The sequence below is a fragment of the Engystomops pustulosus genome, chromosome 4 (assembly GCF_040894005.1).
Source record: "Engystomops pustulosus chromosome 4, aEngPut4.maternal, whole genome shotgun sequence".
NCBI lineage: Eukaryota > Metazoa > Chordata > Amphibia > Anura > Leptodactylidae > Engystomops > Engystomops pustulosus.
In genome coordinates, this window is record NC_092414.1 from 41,088,974 (window position 1) to 41,107,145 (window position 18,172).

Below are 18,172 nucleotides of genomic sequence, written 5' to 3' on the forward strand. Positions count from 1 at the left end.
TGTGCAAATTGCTTGCACAGGTATTTAAGAAATGTCAATGCCACATTTGTGTCGCACGCGGCCCTTTTGTGATATGATTGCATTAGTCATTATGCGTCACAAATTTCTGCAATGAAGGGGGCGTTCCGGTGCACAGTCAGACCGTGCACCAGATTTAACTAGAAACCCCACAGAGTATACAATAATACTAGAAAGCCCCAGAGCAGACAAATAATACTGAAGACCCCCGAGCAGACAGCTACTAATACTGGAGACAAATCGTAGAACAGAAAATAAAAATAGCATCCCAATATTGTCACAATAAGACAAGCAGATGCAGAGGGGGCCCACAATTCGTCAGCCCTGGTCCAGAGCTTAACACGTATCCAGCAGTGAAGTAAAGAATATTGGCACAGCACAGAAACTAAAATCGCAAGGAGTGCTTTATTCCATCCAGATGTAACATTTTGATCGCTATGTGATCTTTGTCAAGCTGCTTGACAAAGATAGCAGAGTGGCCAAATCTCTGGGTCCAAAAGCCAGCACTCACAACCAGCAAAGCGGATGCAGAGCAGAATGGTATATGGAGTAGAGAAGAAGCTGCAGTTTGGTGAAAGTAGAAGAGCAGCCAGGAATGGAGAGTATTTTTTTTTTGTCTACTCTGTTTTCCAGTATTAGTAGTTTTATGCTCTGGGGTTCCAGTAGTATTGTCTTCTCTGGGGGTCTCCAGCATTAGTAGTTTAATGCTCTGGGGGTCACCAGTCTGGGCATACACGGGCAAGTGCCGGGGCCCAGAGCTGCTTGGGGGTAGCTGTAGCTGGTAGCTGTATATAGATGGATTACTGGGGGCTGGCTTCTGTATGTAGATGCATTACTGGGGAGGTTGGCGGCTGTGTATAGATGTATTACTAGGGGGGTGAGGCAGCTGTATATATGCCACCGACCTTAATCCAGCCCTGATCACTGGTGTTCTTCAGTAAGGTAAGGGTGATGTTACATGCAGAAGTATATAGCTAGGTATCATCAGCATAAAGATTATACTGGAAACCAAATCTGCTCATGGTTTGTCCAATGGGGGCAGTATAGAGGCAAAAGGGAAGAGGACCTAGGACTAAGCCCTGAGGAGCCCCAACGAAGAGGAAGAGAAGAGAGAGATCCAGAAGGAGTGCATAGTGCAAACATTAGATTGTAGGGGGTCAAGCAAGGAGTTAGCGGAGAAAAAACAAGTCAATCAAGAAAAGACCAGACATCCAAGAGTTTGGAGAGGAAAGGGAGATTAGAGACTGGTCGGTAGCACTGGGCAGGTCCAGGAAGGGTTTCTTGACTAATACAACAGTATGCTAGAAAGAGGTTTGAAAAGTGGAGAGCGACTGTACGGGCTGTTAAGATAGATACAATACCAGAACAATGCACGTCCTCCATTAACATTCTGACTGCTATGTGCCGGGGCAGCAAAGAGGAGAGCGCGGCTAAGTTTGTAGAGGTACCTGTCTCCTCCTAACATTTAGTGCACTTTGACATGTTAATGAGGGGTTTGGGTGGTTACATCATAATTTGGTGGTGGGGTTTATGGGAACCCAGACCACCTGTGTTTTGGGGCTGTCCTGGGGTCATCCTATTCAAACACTTGCTGTAAGAGAGAAATATGACTTGACTATCTTTAGCAGCAAGGTGCCATTTCTTCAAAGGGCACCAGAGGCTCCTGGTGACCTGCCTTATGATATTGCGGATGTTTCAGTGATTACTGGCGACCTGCCTTCTGATAGTGGGGACATTTTAGCGATTACTGGTGACCTGCCTTCTGATAGTGGGGACATTTTAGCGATTAATGGTGACCTGCCTTCTGATAGTGGGGACATTTTAGCGATTACTGGTGACCTGCCTTCTGATAGTGGGGACATTTTAGCGATTACTGGTGACCAGCCTTCTGATAGTGGGGACATTTTAGCGATTACTGGTGACCAGCCTTCAGTTAGTGGGGACATTTTAGTGATTACTGGTGACCTGCCTTCTGATAGTGGGGACATTTTAGCGATTACTGGTGACCTGCCTTCTGATAGTGGGGACATTTTAGCGATTACTGGTGACCTGCCTTCTGATAGTGGGGACATTTTGGTGATTACTGGTGACCTGCCTTCTGATAGTGGGGACATTTTAGCGATTACTGGTGACCAGCCTTCTGATAGTGGGGACATTTTAGCGATAACTGGTGACCTGCCTTCTGATAGTGGGGACATTTTAGCGATTACTGGTGACCAGCCTTCAGTTAGTGGGGACATTTTAGTGATTACTGGTGACCTGCCTTCTGATAGTGGGGACATTTTAGCGATTACTGGTGACCTGCCTTCTGATAGTGGGGACATTTTAGCGATTACTGGTGACCTGCCTTCTGATAGTGGGGACATTTTGGTGATTACTGGTGACCTGCCTTCTGATAGTGGGGACATTTTAGCGATTACTGGTGACCAGCCTTCTGATAGTGGGGACATTTTAGCGATAACTGGTGACCTGCCTTCTGATAGTGGGGACATTTTAGCGATTACTGGTGACCTGCCTTCTGATAGTGGGGACATTTTAGCGATTACTGGTGACCTGCCTTCTGATAGTGGGGACATTTTAGTGATTACTGGTGACCTGCCTTCTGATAGTGGGGACATTTTAGCAATTACTGGTGACCTGCCTTCTGATAGTGGGGACATTTTAGCGATTACTGGTGACCTGCCTTCTGATAGTGAGGACATTTTAGCGATTACTGGTGACCTGCCTTCTGATAGTGGGGACATTTTAGCGATTACTGGTGACCTGCCTTCTGATAGTGAGGACATTTTAGCGATTACTGGTGACCTGCCTTCTGATAGTGGGGACATTTTAGCGATTACTGGTGACCTGCCTTCTGATAGTGGGGACATTTTAGTGATTAATGAGGATCTGTTACTGGGTGATGGCTATTAATGTTCCTGCATACAATGTTGGCAATTCTGTATGTGAAGTCATTCTTGTAGGACCAGCTGATGTTGTCTGGGAATGTTCAGAGGGGGTGTTCCTTTATTTGCTAATTTATCAAATTTCCTGTTTTATAACAAAAAAAGAAAACTCTTCTAGGGACTAATGAGCGTTCCGCATATCAATCAGTCATTAGTGTAGCTGCCTATGTGCACTACCAGTGACCGTGGAGACATCGCTTCGTCTATGTGGCAGATGCTAACTTTTTAGACGATGACAATAGCCCGAGCTCCGCACAAGTCACTGCCACATCCACTTAGAGGGGAAATGATAGCGGCCAATGCGGAGACTCCTTACAACCGCCAATCGTGCCTCCGCCCGGAAAGCCAATCAGGGGGCGGATGACAAGTCAACTTGCGATGAACTGCTGTACAGCTGGAGTTGCTCCGCAGAGAGCTGCGTGCTTGTGGTGTGAGTGACACGGCAGTAGCCTGCAGCTCCGACACTCGCATCAACGCTGGAGTCCAGCGCTCAGCCAGCGGAGCTGCAGTCCAGCTGCAATGGAGCTTGTCATTGGGATCCTGACGTGTGCCGCCTTCTGCTGGGCGCTCCCTGCCCACTGCCTGTACATCTCTGCGGACCAAGGTGAGGAGATCATTGGGAAGGTTGCGGGTGTTCTCCCTTGCGGGCTGCCCCGCGGCTTTAGCTCTATAAAGTCCTGCCACAACTTGGCCGCCCCGTGATGGAGGCAGAGCCCGGGGTGAGCGGCTCTCTGACAGCCACAATGCAGTAATGGAAAGTAGCGCCGCGCAACCTGCCACAAGTTAACCCTGCGAGTTGTGACAAGTTGTGCGATAACTTGTAGCTGTGTGGAAGTGGCTGCCGGCCAGTATTGTAGATGAAGCCCACCAGGACCTGACATCATAAAGCCAGCACTGGCCAGCGGGGGCTACAGGGTCACAGGGGGTCACTCGTGTCCCTAAACTACTCCAGAAAAACAAAAAGCAACTTTACAAGTTAAGATTTCGATCTCCTATGCAAAGCTATGGGCTTCCACGGGCACAGACTACAGATGTTTAGCTGCAGATGACCTGCCAACAAATGAATAGACAGATGGAGAGCAATGTGACTACAGGATCAGGCAGAGCAGGGTTTGTAGTCTGTTACCATGGAAACCTAAAGGGCAAGGTATGATCTGCAGAAAAACAATAGCACCTGCTAAAGATCTTACACAGTGGTATAGGAAGAGTAAGGGTTCCTGGAAAGATTGCTATTGTTTCTGTTGAATTTATTGGGACAGTCTTAATTTGGATTACATGCGCCTTCCTCCGTTACACACAGTACAAGTCGAGGAACCGTTTGAAAAAGGGACCGGATTAGACCCCCCCGAAACTTGTTGTAACATTAGACAGTGTTAAGAATAATAAAGAACCATATATGTTTGTAAATTTAATATTTGTTGATTGGTGTGCGCCTGTCCATAATCCACCCACCAGATGATATTTCTCACCATGTCTGATTGTGCGTGATTATTTGATGCGTCTTAGACCACCTTGTTGAAGTCACCCCCACCCAACACCTAATTAAGATGTGTGCATACCTTTCTGCAATGTTTGGCATGGGGAATCTTCACTACTGTCTGCTCTCCTATTTAGCATGTTGTGGGTCTGCCATCACATTGGGGATTGTCAGACCTAAGGGTTGAGTTTCATATAGGAGTTTGTTGTTCACCATATGATTTGTGTTTATTCATAGCGATATTTGCTGTTGTCTGTGGCAGTGTATGTGTATATGTATTATACTGCTCAAAAAAATAAAGCGAACACTTAAACACAACACAAAACTTAAACTCCAAGTGAATCAAACTGTCCACTGAAGAAACAACATAATTAATTTCACATGCTGTTGTGCAAATGGAATAGACATCAGATGGAAATTATTGGCAATTGGTGAGACAAACTCAATAAAGGAGTGGTTCTGCAGGTGGTGACCACAGACCGCTTCTCAGTACCAATGCTTTCTGGCTGGTGTTTTGGTCTATTTTGAATGTTGGTGGTGTGGCATGAGACTCTACAACCCATACAGGTGGATCAGGTAGTGCAGCTCATCCAGGATGGCACATTAATGTGAGCTGTCACAAGAACGTTTGCTTTGTCTGTTTGGTAGTGTCTAGAGGCTGGAGTCACTACCAAGAGATGTGGAGGGGGCCGTTGGAGGGCAACAACCCAGCAGCAGTACTGCTATTTCCACCTTTAATACTGTAAAATGAAAAGAAAAAGAAAAACCAGGCACTTCCTGATGCAGGTAAACGTGAGAAAGGAAATGTCCTTAGATACAATGGTGTGCTCACCTTGAAGGGTTGTACGTGCAGGCACAACGCTGTAGCAGTGTGCAAAGGGTGCTGCTGAAGTTAAGGCATCTATGATGCCATTTTTATTCAGTAAAAAATAGATATTAAAACAATAAAAAGATATAAAGTATAAAAGACAACGTGTTTCGCGTTACAACTAGACTCTTCCTCAGGTCTGTATTTGTGCAAGGAGGAACAGGAGGAGCACTGCCAGAACCAAATGTGCATATGTCTGCCAGTAGTGTGTTTTTTCCACTTTAATTTTTCCACTTTTTGCTTATTATTGTAACCATGATTTTATTAGGATGTACCTCTGCATATGAACACCACGCAGTAAGGGGGTGCAAATGGACAAGCTGGAGGAAACACCTTAGATCAGTGGTTCTTAAGCTTGCTTGAGATGCCGAACCCACCAGTTTCAATATTTCACATTCACCGAACCCTTCTTTAGTGATAAATCAAAGTGTGTCTTGACCTCCGTGGCGGAGGCTCTGACGAACCCCTGAGACCGACTCGCCCGACCCCCTTGGGTTCGATAGAACCTCGGTTATGAACCATTGCCTTAGATATATGTCAATGGTGCTTAGGGTTTAAAGGAATGGGCCCAAGTTTTTTTTTTTTTTTTCTCTGGCGCTTCTGAAACACAAAGTTTACGTACACTGTATATAAAAGAACACATATGCAGGGTATACTCACTCATCTGACATGAAATCAGAATAAAGCCTTCCCTTTTTGGGTCAATTAGGATTGCAAAAATTATTTACACAGCATTGAATATTAAATACCACCATTTTGAAGTGCAATTTGTCACACTGGAAACAAGCCATAACACAGCTCTGTACATGGAAAAATAAAAAAGTTATAGATTTTTGAAGGTGGGGAGTGAAAAATGAAAAAATGGAGAGGGTGGTCGTATCCGAGGAATCTCGTTTTTAAGGGACTACATTTATGAGAAATTATCTTCACACAGGAAATTTTTTTTACTAACATCCAAATGATGAATTGTTTACATATGGCAAATGAATTTAAATAAATGTAAATGCCCAGATGGGAAGACCCCTTTAAGTTAAATTTGTTACACAGAAAACAAGATGCCACACAGCTCTTTACGTGTAAATATAAAAAAGTTAGTTTTTGAAGGTGGGGAGTGAAAAATGGAAATGAAAAAACAAAAAAAGGCCAGGTCGTTAAGGGGTTTAACCCCTTAAGGACGCAGGGTTTTTCCGCTCATTTCTCGCTCTCCAACTTCAAAAATCCATAACTTTTTCATTTTTACGTGTACAGACCTGTGTGAGGGCTTATTTTGTGCGTAACAAATTTTACTTTCCCGTGATGTTATTTATTTTAACATGCCGTGTACTGCGAAGCTGAAAAAAAATTCCAAATGTGGAAAAACTGAAAAAAAACACGTCACGTTCTTGTGGGCTCAGTTTTTTCGACTTTGACTGTGCACTCAAAATAACACCTCAGCTTTATTCTTTGGTTCTGTGCGATCGCGGTGATACCAAATCTATACAGGTTTTATTGTGTTTTAATACATTTTCAAAAATTAAACGAATGTGTACAAAATACTTTGGTGCACGGAGATGTGTAAGGTGTCATTTTTTGCAAAATGAGGCGACGTTTTCATTGCTACAATTTTGAGGTCTGTGCAACATTTTGATCATTTTTTATTTCATTTTTTATGTGATGTAAAAAGGTGTAAAAGTCGCATTTCGGACATTTGGCCGTAACCGTTTTTATATTTTGATCGGGCATTTTGGGACGCGGCGATACCTAATATGTTTGTGATTTTTACTGTTTATTATGTTTTATATCCGTTCTAGGGAAAGGGGGGTGATTAGAATTTTTAATATTTTATTAATTTTTTTTTTTTTTTTAAACTTTTTTTAGACCATTTTTTAAACCATCTAGGGTACATTAACCCTAGATAGTCAGATCGCTCCTACCATATACTGCAATACTTCTGTATTGCAATATATGGCATTTTTGCAGCACATTCATTACAATGAGCCACTGGCTCATTGTAACGAATCTGCAGATGCCAGATAGTTTCAGGTCAAACGAAGACCCGAGGCTAGCTACCATGGCAACCGATCGCCTTCCCCCGATGACGTTCGGGGGCACGTCGATCGTAATAAAGATTGCGGCGCCCGCGCCGCTGCGTTAAAAGGGTTAATGGCCGCAATCGGTGCAAGCACCGACCGCGGTTATTAGCGGTGGGGGTTTGCTGCAAAATGCAACAACCCCCACCTTTGTATGAAGAGGACTCAGCCCGTGAGCCCTCTTCATACACTCCTTATACCTTTGCGCCGTAGAGCTACGGCGCAGAGCGTTAAGGGGTTAAGGAAACCTATCACCACAGATCTACCTATTAAGGTAGATCCAGTGGTAGTTGCATCTAATGTATGTACAGAATGCAGGCCGGCCGCTGCAAGCTGCTGCGCGTGTGCAGAACTCCAGCTTTGCAGATGAGTGCATGCAGCTCCTTGTAGCTGCGCACTGAAGATATCTGGGTAGGAGGATCAAAGAGGCTATTGGGGCGTGGATAGCCACACCGTGTAGCCTCTGCTGCGTCTGCTACACGCCCCAGTAGCCTATTTAGAATATTTGCATATTACCCAGATTTAAAAAAAAAAAAAAAAGTAAAAAGGGCTATTCTCCTACACGTTAGATGCACCTACCACCGGATCTATCTTAATAATTATGCAAATTACCTTGAGGGGTTCCAGGATCCATTAACGCCTATGGAGCTAAATGTGGCTTGTGGGTGCTGCCATTTTGTGTGCTATTGGTGGTCCTTGTGATGTCAACGAGGAGCAGTGATCACCCACTTTACATCACTTAAAGAATTTTTTTTTTTTTTTTTAAATAACTTGCAAAGCATGACAAGAAAAAACAAAGCAGCAGTAGCCTTGTACATGTCAAATAGAAAAGTACCATGTCAAAATGCAACATGTATAAATTTAAAACCTTTCTATATCCTATTTCCGAAAATACATGTACGTCAATCATACAGTGTCCATGGTAGCATTTCACGATCAATGTCTACCTCTATAAGCCAAAAAAGGAATATTCCCTCAAAAGGATAGGTAAGAAGAAAAAGAAAGGAAGAAAAGAAAAAGCATTATTTCATGTCCGAATTTTCCCTATATGTCATGACCCCTAAATAAATCTGGGTTAAAACTCCATGGTTCCCATCTCTCTGGAAAGATTGGAAATTCTTTGTTTCTCTATAGCTATCCATCGTTCGTAATGATAAAATGTATTTATTCTTGCTATTGTAGCTTTTAAAGAGGGACCTTTTGACTTCTTAAAGACTTTGACTTATGTTCATTTTTTATTAAATTCTTTAAGGTTACACAGTTCTCAAAATGGTAGCAATTAACCCCTTACCGACACGCAACGTAGTAGTATGTCAAACGTTGGCTCCGGGTGAATGGAGAGGGCTCACTGGCTGAGCCAGCGAGGCCCCTTTCACGCGCATGTTCTGCACGTACTTTTGACGCACAGAACTTGCATTGCACTCTGACCCATTGTAATCAATGGGTCTTTTCAGGCTTGCATTTTTTTTTTCACGCACACGCGCGTTTTTTTAATGCACGTTTAAATCTCGGCATGCTCTACTTTTGCAAGTCATGCGCGTGAAAAACTAACAATACAAGTCTATGGAGATGCATCAAAAACTCATTGCACTCAGAGACACATGCAAGTCCAATGCGAAATTCACAATTCTATTAGCATAGAAAAGATAGAGCTCAGTCCTGAGTCCTTTTCACGTGAGTTATCTGCACGTGAAAAACGCATTGAAAATACATGTGAAAAACTGAGACTCTGAAAACTGATTGAATTCTGATGCAAAATGTCAGTTTTTCACTGACCAAACCCTGATCGCACCCTTATCAGACTCTGTCGTGATCTGCAACGCAAGTGTGGAAGGGGCCTAAGTGTTTGCTGCATATTGCCGACGGCTGTGCATGGGTGCCGCCATCTTGGTGTAGATTGCCGTTCCCCGTGACCTCAACGGGGGGTGGCGATCTGTTCCCATGAGTCGCGGGTCTTCTGAAGACCCGAGGCTATTTGGCACATTGTAATGAATAGGTTAAAACCATTCACACATTGCAATGAATGAGGAGGAAAATCCCCATATACTGCAATAGTGTAGTATGGCAGTATATGGTAGGATCAATCAGACAACCTAGGGTTATAGTTAAAAAAAATAAATAAATAAATAAAAAATAAAACTAAAAATCCCCCCACCCCCCCTTCCCCTGCAATTTGTTACGCAGAAAACATGCCCTCACAATGCTCTATACATGGAAAATTAAAAAAAAAAGTTAGATTTGAAAAATGGAAATGCAAAACGAAAAAGGGCCTCTGCCTTAAGGTGTTAAGAGATCAGCTAATCTTGCTAAAAATTACGTCTTGCACATCTCCGTTTAACAAAGTATGAAAAAGTTATTTGTGGCAGAAGATGGCAAAATAAAACTTTTTTTTTTTTTTTTTGGTACACATTTGTTTAATTTTTCAAAATGTATTAAAACTCAATAAAACCTATATAAATTTGTTCGGCACAATCACAGTGATGCCTAAGAATAAAACAGATGTATCATTAGGAGCGCATGGTGAAGGTCATAAAAACTGAAAATAAGTACAAGGCTCTGTACATGGAAAAATAAATTTTTCACTCCCCATGTTCAAAAATCAAACTTAAAATTTTTTTCCCATCTACAGAGCTGTGTACTTATTGCCTGCGTAACACATTTGACTACCTAGTGACATTATTATTCCATGGAAGGTATTGGAAAGTGGAGGGGGGGGGATTCCGAATGCAGTGAAATTTGTGAAAAAACGCATTTGCACCATTTTATTGTGGGCTCGCTTTTTGCGCCTTTTACTATGCGCTCCAAATGATACTTCTCCTTTATTCTTTGTCTCTGCATGATCACGGCGATGCCAAATTAAAATTAAAACCTTGTGTACGGAAACAAAAATTTTTTTGCCATCTTCTGGCACTATAACTTTTTCATAGTTCAGTGTACAGAGCTGTGTGATAAGCCATTATGTGTGAGATAAGCGGACTATTTAATTTAATTTAATACCATTTTGAGAACTGTACGACCTTTTGAACACTTGATTCAATTTTTTTTTAATCTGATGCAAAATGGCTAAAGTAGCGGGTTTTTTGGACATTTTGGGGTTCCAATTGTCACTGGGGCCAAAAAATGTTTTCGTCTGGATCTACAATTATAAAATATACAGTTTCGACTTACATACAAATTCAACTTAAGAACAAACCTCCGGACCCTATCTTGTACGTAACCTGTACATTACTGCCTGTAATGTGAATGAAGCAAGAACTCGGGAGCACCTTTTCTTAGAGCCATGTAGATAGATATGTATGTGTTATTTTTTTAAAGAATTTTTGGAGAAATGAACATTTTCAGTTGTGCTAATTTGCAGATAAAAAAAAAAAAAATGCATCTGGTATGTTTTCAGTTAATTCCGAAATATTCAGTGGGCGGAAAAAAAAAAAGAACAATGCAAAGTCTTGTGGAAAGGTACACCCTATGTCTCGTATATGAAAATGATAACGCTAGTGGTTTGATTAGACACTAAGGCGCATTTATCATGCCATGTATGCCAGTTTTCGGTTTGCCAAAAAAAAAAAAAAAAAAAAGAAAAGAAAAAGAAAAGTTGTCCCTCTAAAATTGCTACTACCTGCCCTAGGATACTGGATACAGGATAGTGTTGCAGGTTCTAGCCGAAATCTATTCCAGGCAGGACATGACGAAGGTATGAATCCAAGGTGTCATGTTCCGCTGCTGAAAAATATTAAGACCTTGCCAGTTATTATAAATTCCCCCACTGGCTCTTTCTACCAGAGGCCATTAAAGCTTTCAGTTATTGTCTACCATCTAGATTCTGTGATTCAAAGAGACACAGATCTGTCAATCAAAATAATGGGGCGTGGTTCACTGCCAGTCTGGAGAGAGAAGAGTCACAGCCAGCAGACATGAGTCAGGAAACCCAATTTGCATATTAGAAAAATGACTGTAATTAATGTACGGCGCCTCTCTGGCAGCTGATTTTAGGTCCTATGAGGAGGACTTTATCAGCAGGCATTGTTGGTTAGGGTGGTAAAATTTGGTGACTGGTCTAATAACATATTAACATATTCTGCTATCAGCCGCTATTTGTTTGCAATGTGTCATTATCCAGAAACCTGGACTGCTATGCACTGGATCATCCTTTTATTGAATCTAGGTTTTGTTAAAATCTGGTGGTAACCATATTTAAATGTGGAAGCTGCATGCTGAGCACATGGTCGCCCCTTGTCGAGGCATAGCATACGACGGTTCATATAAGGGTAAATAATAGCTCAGCCACATGTCAATTACTTCCTTCTGCTGCATGTGTTACCTTTAACAGCAGGAATATATCAACTGGTGTGTGTATATGTGTGTGTGTTATTGTTATTTTATTTATTATTATTTTTTTTTTTTTTATGTAGTCTGCCCACACATAGTGTTTTCTATAAATGTGTTTTGCCTTATTGGAATTCTTCTATGGCAGATATGGTTGCCAGATTTATTTTCAATCTGGTATTTGTGGGTCCAGCTTAGATGCCAGCTTCAGCAGCTTACAAATGTACAGAACCTTGTTCAGAACCCGGTTCAACTGTAACGTCTGACGATTTTGTACATTTAAAGGACTTCTACCACCAGGATCAGGGATTGTAAACCAAGCACACAGACTTACTGGTGTGCAGGATCACCCCTTCTTTTAGATTCTTATGCCCTTGTTTTAAAGAAAAAAAGCTTTGAAAAAATATGCAAATGAGCCTGAGGGGCTGCAGGTTCCATTAACCCCTATGGAGTCCGAAGTCCCTCAGGCTCATTTGCATACTTTAAAAGCCCTTGTAAAAAAAAAAAAAAAGAAAAAAAGCTAAATGAAGAGCAGATCCTTCCTGAGGCGGCAAACACCAGTATGTCTTTGTGCTTGGTTTACATTCCTTCGTCCTGATGGTAGATGTTCCTTAAGCGTTTGGCAGTTTCAATCTTGTGATAATATTAAAGGGATTGTACCAACTTTAAGAAGTTACCCATTATTGCTAAATAATGGGTATGGCAGTGTCAGAGAAGACCAAGCACAGGGCTCTGGTATCTCCACTACTTGATAGTAATTGGGGTGCTAGAACTGTCATAGAATGAATTAGAAAATGTGCAAGCAAAACCTATTGATAAGAACAGGACTCCTGTTCTTTGATCATGAGAATAAGACTCCCAGAGATCCAGAGAGGATCAAGGGAGTCAGACCTTCACTATGACCTTGTTACCCCTTATCCTGTGGGCATTTTCCTCCTGCCCCTTGGGCACATCAGGAATATCAAAAGCTTCCTTAGTATATCCAGCACTTGACTGTCCAGCCACAATATTCTACACCAGTGCACCATTCCGCGATCGGGCCCTTCCAACTTCAGCCCTTGCCCACTGGACGTGAAGGTGGTGTAAGGGGTGAATTGCAATTCCTGGCCAATTCCTATATCGCCTAGATTTAAATTTATCTCATAGCCCTGCACTGACCGAAAGGGTTAATTTAAATCTTAACACTTTTGGTCAGCGTATGACTGAGATTAATTGTCTTCTTTGTGTTTGCAACTAATTTTTTTTTTTTTTTCTGTAAATGCAGTTAAGTTTTCACTTTACCTTGGGTAACAATTTGATAAAATCCCCCCTTTTTTTTCATATGCATTTTCCCATATTGAGGTGAACTTCAAATAACCCTGTATCCCAAGTAATCTTTTAATCACATCTCAGTTTTATGAATGCTAATGAATGTAGAAGCATAAAGGTTTTACCCGGTCATGTAAGGTCACTTTCACACGTCGATATTTTGCTGCAGCCGTAAGATGGATATATTCCAGACTAATTTCTCTTCTGTTATGCTCCTTGTTTGGCTTATCGATAAGGAGGCAAAATACTATCACATTTAAGGGGGTTGTCCACTTTCAACAACTACTGGTTTGTTTAAGGTAAAGTTATACAATTTTCCAATATACTTTCTGCTTGCTGCCCTTCTATGGGAAGCCTTTTTGTTTATTTCCAATGGATATAAATCTGTCCATGTGATGTGATGGAAATGCATGTGCACCAACTGTCATTATCACAGAGATTAATAGGAGCTGTGTGATAATAATGACTCGTGCACCTCGGTGTCCATCACATCACATGGACAGATTTCTGTCCACTGGAAATAAAAATAGAAGCTTCTATAGCAGGACAGCAAGCAGAGATCTAGAAGACCTAAAGTATATTGAAAAATTATGTAACTTTTTCTTACACAAATCATATCAAATATTTGCTGAAGGTGTACAACCCTTTTAAGTTTCTCTGCTGTGCATGAGGCTATAGTGCTTCATGACCCAAAGAAAAAAGAGCATGGATGTCCATTTCATACCCCCTGGCTTTAACTGATATTGGCTTCCATTGGTCCTATAGTCAACACTACTCTTACTCTATTTGAAAATGGTGAGTTGTATTCACTATTGATTTCCTTTTAAATGTCTTATTTTACAACTTGGGTGAGGGGAAGGGGAGGAAAAATTTAAAAGAAAAAATATCGATAAATGTACTCTTCCAAGAGTTTTATGGATCCATTTCATATCACTTTTGACAACTTCCTCAGAGTTTTATTTCAAACTTAGCCTGTTGCGGGCCCCCCTTAAACAAACTTTTGGGGGCCTTAATGAAATGGCTGCACTTATCTGGGAATGTCACTGAAGCCTCTGAGAATATAGCGGAAACCAGTAGCACCCTGGTGGAAGATAGGATGGCAGATAGAAGGGTAACCCACTCAGGTTCAAGGGGTCGGAGGGTCAGAGAAAGGATTACAGAAATTGTCAAAGGGGTTGCATATTTGGTTCTTGGAAAGAAATGGAGGAGGGATAAACTTTGGTTTAGGTTTTATATGATTGACAGATCTCAGAGCTATGATATTCTGCTGTATGGGACATTAAGAGAGCTCTGTTACATCATTGGGAATTTAGTCAAGTGACCACCGTTTGACCCTACCTTCCTTATCAGATGATGAACTGGCTAGCTTCAACACCCCTCCCATGGCCCAATAAGTCCAGCACATGATCAAGAACTTGCTTATTTACCATGCAGGCACAGATTGCCCCTACCCTTTTAGCCATGTACTCTAATATACTCTAGAGCAGTGGTTCTCAACCTTTGTAATGCTGTGACCCCTCTATACAGTTTGTCATGTTGCGGTGACCCCAAACCATGTGATTTTCTGCAAAAACGTGATAAAATCATTGCTCCGGTGGCTTTAGGATTCCCCTGTGTTTTGGTCGTTCGACCCCACACTGGAGTCGCGACCCACAGGTTTAGAACCGCTGCTCCAGAGGAACACGGCACGCATCAAGCTGTTACTTGAAAAAGGAAAGGACATGGATTGTCCATCTTCATATAGGCTCCTCTCTCTCATAAACCTTTTATTTAAAAAAAAATTATATGTAGGATATTTGCATATTGTCTTGTGGTAATTATGCTCTTGTAAGTTGGAAACATACGGCTCTACGGTGACAAATGTTCCCAGAGTTCTCGTGGCACTGGACTGGTCGCTGTGTATACCTGAGGGAACCACGATGGGTGACTATGGCAGGTGCTGGACAAAATGGGCTTCATAGGATCCGTTTGTACATATCAGTCCTCCAACCAAGTGCCCAGATAGGGACCCCTGGATTTATTTCCAGGCACTTACCTTTGCTAAAAGGCACCCACCAGGGCTGTCCATTTTCGCCACTATTCTTTAATCTTGGTGTGGGCACTAATGGATTCACCAACATACTTGAGTGTCCACATTGGGCAAAGGGAGCTACGTTTCTTTTCGCATACTGTCATTTTATCTATGATTGATCCTGCCAGCCAGTTACCGACTGTGATGCAAGTCTCTTCTGATTTTGGGAGGTTCTCTGGGTTAAACGGTCTAAAAGCGAGATCCTTCTCCTGGGACAGTAGTCTGAAAGGTTGCTCCCCCACGGCCATTTGTGGTATACTGGTAGAAGCTTTGTGGTTTCGTTTTTTTTGGAATTAGAAGGAATTCTGGGAGGCACCCAGAATCCTTGCATAGACTCATTTACCTCCCTCTTTTTCATAAAAATGACTCAGAAATGGAAATTTCCGCCACTCTCTTTTTAATGGATTGCAGTCAGCTGGTTAAAGGATATGTATATCTAAACTGCTGTTCCCGATGCAATCTCCCCCGTTACACCTTCATCATGCAGGTATGGTAAGGCTAAACCAGGAGATTTCTAAATTCTTAGGGTGGGGGAAGCATCCTGGAATAGGCTTACAAAAACTGTTGCCAAAGGAGAGAGGGGCTATCAATTTGCTGGATGTCCGATCCTACAACTTGGAATGTTTATTCCTCCACGTAGCCGATTGGTTGACGAGCACTAGCAGTTATTCCAACCTGTCTAGGGAATCTGAACTTTGCAACCCTTGGGGGTCCTAGCAGCCTTCATGTCCCGACCTCAACCATTGTAGAGAACACAAGGAGGAGTTGATTTTTAAATATCAGGTGGTTTGCAACCCTTTCAGTATGCACAAAGAAGGCCTTGGTAGATTTGGCAGCAGAGGTCTTGATTTGAATGGCTGTTGCCCTTCTCTGACTGTAAACATAGCATTTCCTTTCTTTACAAGGGCATCGCCTTGCTGATGGGCCAAAAGGAAGCAAGGTTCACAGGCTGGGCCGTCCAGTTAGGGGAAGGCAGAGATGGGAGAGATTTTACTCATATGATGACAGAAACTTGGTAAGACTGTAGTGAGTGAAGATCATTTCCCAGACACAAGAATAAATTGCAACTCTGAATGGCTGAAAGACCCCTCACTAGCCTCAGTAAATCAGAACCTTAACAACCCAATAATCTGCCACCAGTTTCCTTTAATGTAAGCTTGATCCGTAATGGAATTATATAAATTATACTATTTCACATTGATACCAAACCTGCTATGGTCCCATCCTGAGATATTTGGATCTCTACCTAATTATTCATATCTACATGATGCCCTGATGATACCACATCCAAAAATGTATTTGTCCTTGCTGCGATAGACCACAACTCCACAACTAACTTATTGGTCTGAAAGTTTTTTTTGACTCATTAGGGCACATTTACTTGCCCGGTTCCTGCACAATCCCGAAGTGCGTTGTCCGACGAGGATGAAGTCTGCCGCGATTCACTAAGATCGTGTGCCCAAAATCCTGCATGTGTCGCTTCCCTGCTCAGGTCCGCCAGAGTTCACCTTCTTCTTCCCAGTGTATGTGAGTGCAACACAATTTGAATTTTAAATCCCACGCTTAGTCCGTATCAGTCGGGTTGTCCGACGGCCATGCCCCTGATTTATCACATGAAAGCTGGCGCCAATGCCCCAAAATCCATTCAAGTGCGCCCAAAAAAACCTTCTAAATGTGGCGCACAGCGGAAATCGGCGGATATTCCGACATTAGTGCGATCTTCGGACCCTTAGTAAATGAACCCCACTGTCTCTTGTTTATCACCTGGCGCCTTTTTTTTTTCCCCATTTTTCACTCCCCACCTTCAAAAATCTAACTTTTTTACCTTTACATGTAAAGAGCTCTGATATGGCTTGTTTTCTGCGTAACAAATTGCACTTCATAGTGATGGTATTTATTATTCCATGGCATGTACTTGGAAGCGGGGAAAAAATTCCATAGATTTACAAAAATTAAAACCTCCTGTACAAATTTTTGGGGGATTTTTTTGCCATCTTATGGCGCTAATAACTTTTTCATGCTTCTGTGTACAAAGCTATGTGTGGTGTAATTTTTAGGACAATGCTGCAATTTTTAGGACAATGCAGCTTTTGATCACTTTTTTGCCATTTGGAAGAATATTTAAAAAATTAAATAAAGTGCCATTTTTGATTTTGGATGCTATTTTCCGTTACGGGGTTAAACGCAGTAAAAATTTATTATATTTTTGGACGTGGCAATACCTAATGCGTTTATGATTTTTACTGTTTATTTATATCAGATCTAAGGAAAGATAATCAGAATTCTTTTTTAATTTTTTTAAACTTTTTTTTTCCTATTTTTCAGACTCCCTAGGGCAGTGATGGTGAACCGTTTAGCGGCCGAGTGCCCAAACTGCAACCCCAAACCCCCCTTATTTATCGCGAGGTGCCAACCAAAAATTAAAGCAGTAACTTATTGCTCCCTGTTCAACAACTTTCAATCATACTGGCCTCCTGAGTATAACACAGTAGAAAGATGGGAAATTTGCATCATTTTAGCTTCTTTCCAGTGTCCTTCTGTACACAGAGAAAATCATGGGGCCAGCAGGAGGTCCTATAAAGATAATTCGGCCCTTTCTATTCATTCTTCCTACAGTCCCAAGTAGCGAATATGACTGAAAGCAGCATCTTTTAAGTTGCTTGGAACTGCAGGAAGATTCTTTGAGTCTTGTCTGGTGTGCTAGGGCAATGGCCCGGGTGCCCACAGAAAGAGCTCGGAGTGCCGCCTCTGGCACCAGTGCCATAGGTTCGCCACCACTGCCCTATGGTACTTTAAGCCTAGGTTGTCTGATAGGTTCAATCATATACTGCCATACGATTTTCCACCTCATTCATTAAAATGTGTAAAGCGCACATTGTAATGACTGGATTTAAACGAGACAGCCTCAGGTCTTCGGAAGACCCGAGGATGTCATGGTGACCAATCGCCAATCCCCGTTGACTCCATGGGGAGCGGCAATTATCACCAAGTTCGCCCTCATCTTTTTGAAGATTGGAGGTATTACCAGAGCAGCAAAGAATTACCAGCTATGGAGAGAGCTCAGCCCGTGAGCCCTCTCCATGCACCCAGCGC

General features: G+C 42.2%; 1 protein-coding gene across 2 annotated transcripts in view; it reads left to right on the forward strand.

Annotated features, from left to right (window-relative positions):
* The first annotated feature begins 3,288 nt into the window (after positions 1–3,288).
* The window catches only part of LOC140126382 (A disintegrin and metalloproteinase with thrombospondin motifs 2-like), a 347,949-nt gene continuing 333,065 nt past the window's right edge, over positions 3,289–18,172 (forward strand). Inside the window, exon 1 of one of the 2 annotated variants that reach the window (XM_072145781.1) lies at positions 3,289–3,567. In XM_072145781.1, the coding sequence (XP_072001882.1) occupies positions 3,483–3,567 (85 nt within the window). In that variant the 5' untranslated portion in view covers positions 3,289–3,482. The remainder of the gene's footprint in view (positions 3,568–18,172) is intronic. The other variant, XM_072145779.1, reaches the window with a different exon arrangement.